At 37.3% G+C, this 11,660-nt stretch overlaps 2 protein-coding genes across 3 annotated transcripts; one reads left to right on the plus strand and one right to left on the minus strand.

Moving 5' to 3' along the window:
- Nucleotides 1-2,554: 2,554 nt before the first annotated feature.
- On the plus strand, nucleotides 2,555-6,639 carry LOC104112185 (uncharacterized). 2 transcript variants are annotated; one of them, XM_009622046.3, is made up of 4 exons: nucleotides 2,601-2,704; nucleotides 2,970-3,006; nucleotides 5,819-6,001; nucleotides 6,213-6,639. In XM_009622046.3, the coding sequence occupies exons 3-4, from the start codon at nucleotides 5,831-5,833 to the stop codon at nucleotides 6,282-6,284; spliced, it is 243 nt and encodes an 80-aa protein (XP_009620341.1). In that variant the 5' UTR covers nucleotides 2,601-2,704; nucleotides 2,970-3,006; nucleotides 5,819-5,830; the 3' UTR covers nucleotides 6,285-6,639. The 2 variants fall into 2 exon arrangements, with proteins under 2 accessions (XP_009620334.1, XP_009620341.1); XM_009622039.4 differs by lacking the exon at nucleotides 2,970-3,006 and having other exon boundaries at nucleotides 2,555-2,704.
- A 598-nt stretch (nucleotides 6,640-7,237) lies between these two features.
- On the minus strand, nucleotides 7,238-10,448 carry LOC104112176 (heat shock cognate 70 kDa protein 2-like). The gene is made up of 2 exons (XM_009622029.4): nucleotides 10,088-10,448; nucleotides 7,238-9,202 (listed from the first exon to the last, which is right to left on the minus strand). The coding sequence occupies exons 1-2, from the start codon at nucleotides 10,299-10,301 to the stop codon at nucleotides 7,470-7,472; spliced, it is 1,947 nt and encodes a 648-aa protein (XP_009620324.1). The 5' UTR covers nucleotides 10,302-10,448; the 3' UTR covers nucleotides 7,238-7,469.
- Nucleotides 10,449-11,660: the final 1,212 nt, after the last annotated feature.

Genomic DNA, 11,660 nt, shown 5'->3' on the forward strand with positions numbered 1-11,660 from the left:
ATGCATCCTAGAAGGTTGGAAAATATGCAACAAAGCTTCTAGGTGGGTGGTTAATAATGGAAATAGGGTGGGCTTTCTTACTGACTCTTGGATCCCTAACATATGGCCTATTGACTCCATCATTAGTGGCCCCAAATAGCTGGGAGAGCAAAACTTAAAAGTTTCATCTATGTTCATGAATGAAAACTGGAGCTTCAACTCCATCTCTTTTCCCCTCCCTGGCTAATTGGCTACAACCATCACTGATTCTATCCCCAGCTTATCCATATGAAAGGGGATAAGCTCTTCTAGGGAGCTACCAGCAATGGGCTTTTCTCCTCTAAATCTTCTTATGAAGTGCTTACCCCTTAGTAGATTGTTCACTCTGAGAATACTCCCTTTTTCAGCTGGATTTGGAAGTTGGAAACTCCAAATAAATTAGATACTGCATATGGCTCCTTATACACAACAGACTACCCACCAATAAGTATCTTCATAGCATTGAGATTCAAGTCAATCCTATATGTCCGGCGTGCAACTCCATGGAGGAAACCATTGATCATATCTTTTTTCTTTGCCACAAGGCATCATCCTTCTAGAATACTATATGCACATTTGCTAATGACCAGTCCATGCACCTTTAGTTCACTCTTGGGACCCGTAATACTACTTGGAACAAACTAAAAGCCAAAGACTTTAATGATCTTCTTAAATGGCACTTCCTGCTGCCCTTCTTCTTTTGGAATATTTGGCTAACTAGGAGTAACATCCTTTTCAATAAGAGGAACGATCAAGTCCAAGCAAAGTTGGTGATTGCTCAGGCTACTGAATATCACCTGCTAGCAAGGACTAAGCCTCAAAGGTAATGGACAATAATCAATGTTAAATGGGAACTACCTGATAGAGGGTTCTTCAAGCTTAACACTGATGGTTCCTCCATTAGTAACCCTAGGGTAGGAGGAGCAGGGGGAGTTATTAGGAACGACTCCGGGAACTAGGTTTCAGGCTATATGAGAGGTTATCCACCTATAACTAACAATCTAGCTGAGTTACTAGCAATGCTAGAAGGGCTTAAGCTGGCAAAGGAGCATAATCTATCCCCTCTTGTGATCAACACTGACTCAAAAGAGATCATTAGAATGTTGGGAATGGGTCATATCCTTTATAACAATTTTGTTTTTGAATGTAGGTCATTGATGACTCGGCTGGGGAACCCAACAATCATTCATAGCTTCAGATAATAGAACAGGGTGGCGGACCTACTGGCTAAGGAGGGAGCAAGGAAGAGACTGTTCAACACCACTAGGATTTTGGAAGTTCCTCTGATGTTTGCCAATGAAGCACTCTGGGTAGACATCCTAGGAACTTCTTTTGTTAGAAAAACTCTGGTTTGTAATATAACTAATACTGTCTCAAACAATTATGTCCAACTGGACAGCTCCAATGTGGCGACATCCCTGTAATTATCTTTGTTAAATAAGTATCTGGTATACCAAAAAAAAAAGAATAAGAGAATTCATAGAGATTGTAACACTCATATTGTTTGAAATAAAATATTATGATTGTTACAATATTTTTTTGGTCTCGATTATTTTCTTGATGCAAATTTATTGTCTACAGCAGGATTCCAGTTTACGTCCTTTTCCCAAAAATATTCACTTCATGGTAATAAAAAGTGAAAAAGAAATCATACTTAAAGTTGAACTTTAATTTACTGGTAGAGGTAGGGAATTAGGAATAACTCTATAGGGCAAAGTGTATAAATAGCCCTTTTCAGGAACCCCATTTAAAGAATAGGTTGGCAATTAGTGTTAACTCTATAGTGCAAAGCGCCCAAATAGACCTTTTTAGGACCCCTATTAAAGGAATAGTCAAAATTTACAACCAAAAAAAAAAAAGGTTTAGTCATCTCAGAAACAACATAAGACATTGGTTTGAAGTTTCAAAATTTAGATCGGCTGTCTAAAATTGAGCAATGTCAAATCCTAACTACAAATAACGAGTCTGAAGTTCGAAAGGAGCTCAAATTTAAACTTGAGTTCTGAAGTTAGGCTTTGGTAGAACCCAACTTAATACTCGTTGGACTGAATTTGAACTTTGACTTTTCCAAATTCAGAGCAATGAGAATAAGAAAACAACAGTAACAACATGTTCAGTCTGAAGTTTACCAAAATTAGCTGCAAATAATATTTTAAATATTTGATATGTATTAAATAGAGGTGCTACAAGCAGCTACTTGGTGTCAGTTCTATAATCCTCTAGGGCAGTCCGGTGCACTAAGATCTCGCTATGCCCTCCAGGAAAGGGATGGACCACAATGATCTATTATGCGTAACCTTACCCTACATATTTATGCAATAGGCTATTTTCACGGCTCGAATCGGTGATCTCCTGGTTATATGGCAACAAATTTACCAGTTACGCCAAGGCTCCCCTTCCATTTCTATAACCCTCAGTCAATACGAAAGGTGTTTGGGTTGACTCGATAGAAGGCCCAATTAGATTCAAATTGCGGGCCCAAGCTTGTCTGGCGGATTGGATCAATAATAACTGTATGGGCTAATTCTACAAACCTAAATTTGAATAGCTTTTCGGCCCATTAATTTGCGTAAGAATCTCGTCTTGGGTCAGGTTGTCGCATTTCTCCCTCGACGGCGAACTGTCTAGAATCTCATTCTCCCGTCGGCGAACTCGTTCCGATCTCTTTCTCCGGCAAATTCCACTCGTAAGAAACTCTCCAATCTGTATTTTTCTTGTAGTATTTTCTTTTTGTACAATTTAAATTGATTTTATAATCAAATTTTCTTCCCTTGTTTTAAATTTTAAGCTGGCATTACTTGCTGATTGCTTGTATGAAAAATAACTGTATTAATTAATTCCATAAAAAGGTGGAACCTTTATCATTGTTTTATAGGTCTTGCAGCACTTTAGTGGAACTTTGTGACTATCAAGTCATTTTTCTGTTCCTGCTAATTATATTAAAATTCCAGGTTTCAATTTTTTTTTCTCACGGGCCATAAGATCAAGGTTAGTTTGTTAGAGTACTTGATAATCAATATGTTTAATTAAAAGTAGTAACTAATAAGTAGCAATTATTAGTTTTTTTTTTCCTTAGAAGGAGCAAATATTATTAGTTCTTAAAGGGTGCACTGTATACTACATCCAGGAGTCTGCTATTCTTGTTTGATTATGTAAATTGATTCTGGATTGGAAAATGACCCCAGAGATGTAGTGAACTAGTTATAAGAGATATGGAAGAAGAAGTGGGAGTGCGATAACTTCAGCTGATTGATTAAATTGTATGCCTTTTGTATTTACCATCAAATATACTTAGCTTATTGGTCTATAATCTCAGCGGAAGCTAAAAATTCTGTGTAAACGTTGATGGGAAGAATTATCCGGTACTTGTGTTGGTGGGAGGTAGCAGGTACCCCGTGGAATAGTCGAGATGGGTTCAAGTTGGCCCGATACCACCGTCAAAAAAACAAAAAAAAAGAATCATGTTGGTGTAATGAACATGCTTGTAGCACATTGGATATCTTGCTTCTTTTGCATATCCATGTTACAACTTGCAATACATGGTGCTTTCTCAAACTGATTGTTTATTCTGATACTTGAAGCTAATTCTAATATTAAAACCATAAATCAAGCTTTCCCTGTCAATTCACTGATGAAGGACAAGCTTGGCGCTGACGGTTTTGCCAGAAATAAAAAACAAACAGAAGGAATTTGATGTTTTAGAGGTTTGAAGAGATGTGAATAGGTTTCTGTTTTTCATGTTTAAATTAGTCTCTGAAATGGGTAAGTGTTGTCCTTTGATTATGCTGTGTGGTGCCAGACTTGTTTGAGGATCCTTGTGGGATTTGAGGTCTGCAAATAGGTAATAAGTTAACATAAGAAGACAGGAAAAGGATAAAGTCTGGGTGTTGCACTCGGGGTTCTTTAGCTTTTAGTTGTATCATCCATCTTCTCTTGTACTTGTACATTTTAGAGACTCACGCAAGTCAAATATGGAGTTCAAACTTAATTTCATTATTTGACCTTTTTCTGAGTTGTCAGCTCAATCCACCTCTTTCACAAATGTAAACCTTGAAGCACCAGTTAGGTAGTTATTCTTGTTGTTGATGACTTTATGGTCGACTGCCTAGTAACCCCGCGGATAAAAAACTGAAATAATACATTATTCTGCGTTACTCGCAAAAGCAGGGGTGGAGGGGTTATTGATTTTCTTATCCTGGTGAATTGTCACCTATTATACCTAGATAGGAGCAGGGAGAAACTACCTCTCATTTTCCATCTAATCTTAATAGATTGCAATTATTTATTTTACTTCCTGACTTGGATCTAGTTAGTTGGTTAACTTCAACAGGTAAATTTTGTTTCCTTTGTTGCTGAGACAGAGTTTGGTTTCATCTCAAACTCTAGTTAGTTGTGAGACAGAGTTTGGTTTCATCCCTAAGCAAATGGAGGAGATGAGCGGACTGTCTTGGCCTCTTATTTTGGTTACTCTTTGTCATAGACGTAATGTTAGACTTGTGATTGGTGGGCTCTTAGTCTTCCCAACAAGGTGTTTTGGATAAAAAAAAGTACATATTATCATTGGATGTGTTTAATGAATTGAAACCACCTAGGCTTGAAGAGTTTCAAAATCACTTTTAGTCAAAGCAAGAGTTTGAGCGTTTGAGACAATTTTTGGAATTGAAACCTTAGGCACTAAAATCTTTCATGATTGACTTATTGCGAAAGAGTGTGGGCTCCCAATAGCTTTTACCATGAGAAAAGCTCTTACTATTGCCATGAGGGTTTTATTATAATCAAAGCATAAAATTTACTTCATAAAGTAAGTTTAATTGTGCTGTGAGTCCGTGACAGTCCATGGGAAGCAACATTCTAATCTATATCACTCTTGTTAAACTAAATTAACTTGCAGAGATATTGGACACCTTACTTCTCATTGGTGGGAAACCTTGCCTTGAAACATAGATCACTAGAGCATAATTACCCTCATCAGAAATGCGCTAAAAATATAGGTATTAAAAAGTCAAGCATCCATGGGAAAGAGGGAGAATAGTTGCATTAGTTGTGCCTTTGTGGTCCCAAAAAGTCAATAGTAGTAGCTAATAGCAGAATCAGGTCACCAAGGTTCAAAGCATAATTTCCCAAACTCTGTGTCAAGAACATATGTTGCTTTTCTTCCAAATTTATTTGTTTGATAAAACTGTTACAGAAAGTACTCGAGTAAAAGTTTTATTTCCAACTTTGTAGAGTAGGAAAACATAGTAAAAGTATCAATATTTCTCCTTCTTGGAACTATCAACTTTTAAGCTTCCCCTCAAATTGCTGACTCTATGAAGTTTGAATATGCTACTTATATATAAAAGTTATTATTTGATTGTGCTACCATGAGTGAAAAGACTAGGACGAGGGAGCAGCTGGTCATGCAACCTGCAGCTTATAAAAATATTCACTTGCACCGTGTATTTTTTTTCGCAAGGCTCTTTTTTCCTTGTATTCTGTTAGTAACTTTTACTTGTTTTGTCTAATATGTATGTATGGTGATAGTTATAACTTATAACTGGTGACTCCTTTTATTGACCTCCTTGTGTGCATTTAGTTGTGGTGCCTTCATAGTAGAGAATCATATGGATGGCAAAAACAGCATAGAAATAGTTCTTCTCTGTTGCATCAAGAATGTTTTTCATCCTGCTTTTGTCTTAAACAGTGAAAAGTGTAATGGTATATGAGTTTTCTGCCTGTTGATTTTGCTGCTACTGGTATAAGTGCTGATTTGATTTAATCTAATACCATGTCCAACACCGTCCTCTTTATATTTACGCAGAACTGGGGAAGTATGGGCCGCAAAGCTGGGACTTTATATATTAATCCAAGGAACTTCGGAAGCCTCCAAAAACCTTGCGCAAAAGAAATGGTCACATTTCTTAATTGTTTAACTTTAAATCATAACAAGGATGAGAAGTGTGGCAGGCAAAAGTCACTTCTGAGTACTTGCATGGAAGCTCAGGTAATTGGATGCCTGTTCTTTAGTTGAATACTAAATATTGCTTTTTTTTTCCTTCTTTAATATTGTTCTTAGCAAAGCTAATGAGTAAGCTTCTTCCATGTATTTTCTATATTGTTATATAAAAATTGAGTTATTTTTTCATTAAAGCATGTGATAAATCCTGTTATCTTGCCTTTCACATTGAGTTTTATTGTGATTCCTATTTCTGCAGAGTGGCAAAAACAGAAAGCCTTGGGGTAGCATCAATTATCACCTTCAGAGGCTTAGCAGGGGAAGGAAGTAACTTGAATCAAGTTACATCTGCATTTTTAAAACCGGGGCGGTTGTGACTTTTTGGCATGTTTTGAAATTAGTTACTGAGATGGTTCTTTCAATTTCTCAACGAACAACGTTTTCCTTAGACGGTCTGTAATTTCTATTGAATAGTATGAATTTAGACTCGAAAGGCAGTCGAGGAACATCTTTTACTGTCTGGTTCAGTATGTGGATTTTTAGCCTTTCTGTTGTAGCTAGAAAGTTGATAACCATCCCTAGGTTTCAGATTGTCTCCACCACAATATCTGTAGCTCTTATAGTAGTGCAATAACTTGTGTTGGCAGGAAGGGATTTGTTTAAATTGAGAGATATATTATCATTTACATACTGTTTGGTCTTGTTGCATTAGCAATGTAAGGGTGATATTCACACCATTAATGTTTGATATCCTTGGATAGTTTCTACAATCTGTGGAATCGGCAGGTCCTTATCGGCTGGTGAAAGACTTATTAATTTTTTCATTGAAGTAATTTTTTGCAAGGAAATGGGGCATGTCGTAAAACTAAAAAAAGTTGTGCAAAAACTCACAAAACCATGACTCTTTTCTTCTTAGTTGCTTTTTCAACCTACCTGAGGTAAGGAAATAAATCAACCATTTCACTTACTATGCCTTTCACCGGGTGAGCACCTTTTAGTCCGGTCTTCCTTTTTAGCCTGTGATTAACTTGCAAAATATGCCTAATTTTTTCATTGAAGTATTTATATCACTCTTGTTAACTTGCAAAATATCCAATTATCCATCTTAGACAAATCTAATTCAAGTCTTACAGAACAGAAATCCCAAAACTTTGAGCCATCTTCACTATTACGTTGTGGGGTTGGAATCTGCGAGTGATCCAGAGAGACTAGATACTTCTCTCTTCAAGGTAGAAAACAATAAGAACAAATATTTGAGACTAAAATTGCACCCAAAACTCAAAGTAAGAAGATAATAGCTAGAGTAATATACTTCCATAGAAAAGTAACTAATAACTAGACATTGACAATGCAAAATCGATGACACTATTTTATAGCCATCAAAGATGAAAATTTAACAGCATACTATTCTCAACGAAACCAATATAATACCCAATTAACCATTGCAAAAATATAAAAAGTACCCAATATAAGTACTGTACTAAAATAGAAAACGAGCACTGATCACTCCACACACTTAGTCGACCTCCTCAATCTTGGGCCCTGCACCGCTACCACCAGCTGGAGGAGCATCATCATCCATAGGTGCACCGGCTTCACCACCAGCACCTTGGTACATCTTAGCAATGATGGGATTGCAGATGCTCTCGAGCTCCTTCATCTTATCTTCAAACTCATCAGCTTCAGCAAGCTGGTTGCTGTCAAGCCATGAAATTGCCTGGTCAATAGCATCCTCTATCTTTTTCTTGTCATCTGAGCTTAGCTTAGAACCAATCTTCTCGTCCTTTATGGTGTTCCTCATGTTGTAGGCATAGTTCTCCAGTGCGTTCTTGGCCTCTACCTTCTTCTTGTGTTCCTCATCTTCAGCCTTGTACTTCTCTGCTTCCTGGACCATCTTTTCAATTTCTTCCTTTGACAACCTACCCTTGTCATTGGTAATTGTGATCTTGTTCTTCTGTCCAGTGGTCTTGTCTTCAGCAGAGACGTTCAAGATACCATTGGCATCAATATCAAAGCAGACTGTGATCTGTGGCACACCCCTAGGTGCAGGAGGGATACCAGAAAGCTCAAATTTACCCAGCAAGTTGTTGTCTCTAGTTCTTGCTCTCTCACCCTCATACACCTGAATCAACACTCCAGGTTGGTTGTCAGAATATGTAGAGAACACCTGCTCTTTCTTGGTAGGAATAGTGGTATTCCTTGGAATCAAGACAGTCATCACTCCTCCAGCAGTTTCCAACCCAAGAGATAGAGGGGTGACATCCAGAAGCAACAAGTCTTGAACCTTCTCATTACCCTCTCCACTTAGAATGGCAGCTTGCACTGCAGCACCATAGGCAACAGCCTCATCTGGGTTGATGCTTTTGCAAAGCTCCTTACCATTAAAGAAGTCTTGCAACAGCTGTTGTACCTTGGGAATTCTAGTGGATCCACCAACAAGAACAACATCATGTACAGTGCTCTTGTCCATCTTGGCATCCCTCAAACATTTCTCAACGGGCTCCATACACTTCCTGAAAAGATCCATGTTCAACTCCTCAAATCTGGCACGAGTAATGGTGGAATAGAAGTCAACTCCCTCATACAAGGAATCAATTTCAATTGTTGTCTGGGCAGTGGAAGAAAGAGTTCTCTTCGCCCTCTCACATGCTGTTCTCAATCTTCTAAGGGCTCTTGGGTTACCAGTAATGTCCTTCTTGTGCTTTCTTTTGAACTCCTGGACAAAGTGGTTCACCATTCTGTTATCAAAATCTTCACCTCCAAGGTGAGTGTCTCCTGCTGTGGCTTTCACCTCAAAAATACCTTCTTCAATAGTAAGGAGGGACACATCGAAAGTACCACCACCTAGATCAAAGATAAGAACGTTCTTCTCACCGACACTAGTGGCTTTCTTGTCAAGACCGTAAGCAATGGCAGCTGCTGTAGGCTCATTAATAATACGCATGACATTCAAGCCAGATATGACACCAGCATCCTTAGTAGCCTGACGTTGTGAGTCATTGAAGTATGCAGGTACAGTAACCACGGCATTTTTCACAGTTGATCCAAGGAAGGCCTCGGCAATTTCCTTCATCTTTATAAGCACCATGGAAGAGATTTCTTCAGCAGCAAACTGCTTCTCTTCACCCTTGTAGTTGACTACAATCATTGGCTTGTCACCAGGTCCGGAAATAACCTTGAAAGGCCACAATTTGATGTCACTCTGTACAGAGGCATCACTAAACCTCCTTCCAATAAGCCTCTTGGCATCTGCCATTGTAAAAACATAGTAAGCACTGATTCAATCACATGCAATCTTTACTTCAAAACTATTTATATCAAAAGTTAAATCACCCCCCCCCCCCCCCAAAACCACAGACTATGCATGAACGGCAACTATAGCACAAAACGTAACATAACAGCAAAAGACCATCAAATTCAGGAAAACTTTAAGAATCAATGACAGCAGAGATATTCATGAATATTAAACCGGTAGCAGTTCAAAAAATCCATATTAATGGTCAGATATTTTGGTGGAACAACCTATATGGCCAGGGGAGGATGCAGGATGAAGGTGCCGTGACACCGAGGATATTAGATTTGATTGCAATAAGTAGTAGGTATAAACTACCTAGCTTTAAAAATATAACAGGTTCAATGCTAAGAAACTTGAGGTTTAAACCATGAAGCTTAAATCCTCAATTCACCTTTGTTAATATGCCTATGCCTAGCAAACATGAACATGAAATTACGAATAAACCATTGGCATATGAATTAAGACATGGAGCATCGACGGCATTCAACTAAACATCTAGATTAACTCTTATATAGATAGACGATAGTTGTGCCAGTAGTACTTCGCTACAACTGGCTCAAAGTCCTAAATCAACAATTGGTTAGAAATAATTCATAACAAACACAATTCTAGAAGAATTACCTTCATCAAACGAGATATAATACGTATTAACACTATTTACCAAAACAATTACTACATACATTAACACTACTATTAACAGAAACGAGGTCATTATGCAATAGCTCAACATTCAATCTAGATTTAACAACAGCTCTACTATTAATCAACAACAAAACAAGCTAAAATCACAAACCACAAAAAAATTAAGATCTAACAACAGAACTGAGCTTAAAACTTACCAAAAACAGTGTTAATAGGATTCATGGCGACTTGATTCTTAGCGGCATCACCAATGAGACGTTCAGAATCAGTAAATCCAACATAAGAGGGCGTCGTCCTGTTCCCTTGATCATTAGCAATAATCTCAACACGATCATGTTGCCATACACCGACACAAGAGTAAGTTGTTCCGAGATCGATTCCGATCGCCGGACCTTCTCCTTTTCCGGCCATTACTTAGCTTTCTTCACTATACACCAACGCAAAAACGAGAAAGCAAAAAAGAGAATATGAAGACGGCGGAGAGAAAGTAAGGGAATAAAGAATTGTGTTAGGGTTTGATGAGAGGGGGAGGGGAAAGGAGAGGAGTATTTAATGGGCTGGGCTTATTGGTTCTAGAATGTTCTTTTGTAACTGGATCTGACCAATCACAATTCACAGGGGTATATTTGGAGTTTCCTATTTCTTGGGGGAATTGGTCTTTTTATATATGCAGTGTTATTGTTGGACAAAGAATCAACCACTCTTTTTATGGGCCCAAAACCGACTCCCATATACGCGCTCCCCACGAAGTTTACGTGAAATTCTTGTATGAATCATGTGGTTACAAGTGGATGAGTAAAATAGACCTCATATTCATCAACGTTCTAAAGTTCCAATATCTTAACTTCACGTTTTCTTTTTTTCAATTTCAAACTTTAGATATTATTCGTTTTAACTCTTTTCGCGTCCATAAAAAATAAATAAATACAAGGTACTCCCTCCGGTCAGTAATAAGTGATTTTATATCCTTTGGCATATCCCTTAAAAAAATATTAACTCGTGGAGAATTTTTTTTTTGGACTAAATTACCCTTAATTAAAATTTACATATTATTAACTTGACATATTGGAATATATAATAAGGGCAAATTTTGAAAAAATAAAGTTAATTCTTTTTTGATTATATAGAAGGACACTTATTTTGGACCAAAATAACCAAAAAATCACTTATTATGGACCAGATGGAATATTATTTACTAAGTTACCCACCTTAAATTTTGTTTGAAAATTGAGCGGTATTAAAAAGAACTAAGTAATATTTATTTATGCTAAAATGAAAAGAAGATTGTGAAAATTTTCTTCCGTGTATATAAATGAATATTCCTTTGTACGGTGTATGTATATATACAAACAAAAATGGAATCTACGCTATAATTGCATATGCCACTTGGCACTACTCTACTTGTTAGTGTGTAACAACTTGGATAATTACATAATAAAATAATGCTATTTACAGCTATATAAAAATGTTGTATCTTGAACCTTCTAGAAGTATAGGTCTTTAATAATCTTCAACTGAGTTTTTGACCTTCAAATGTTATAAGCCCAAAACATAACAGGCCCAGGAGTTATTTTCTGTCTGAGTCCAAGTCCAATACCAACTAAAACCATTTTCCTATTTTGACTAAAAGACACGTGTGGTCTTTCCTTCACAACCAAAGTGTAATATGTACAAGGGGTCTTCATTTGAAGTACCGTAGAAGGAAATCTGTTGACTAAATGAGTGGTTGTTAACACACAATCCCCCCAATAAAAAATAGGTAAATGAGAC

The sequence above is a fragment of the Nicotiana tomentosiformis genome, chromosome 11, assembly GCF_000390325.3.
Source record: "Nicotiana tomentosiformis chromosome 11, ASM39032v3, whole genome shotgun sequence".
Lineage (NCBI taxonomy): Eukaryota > Viridiplantae > Streptophyta > Magnoliopsida > Solanales > Solanaceae > Nicotiana > Nicotiana tomentosiformis.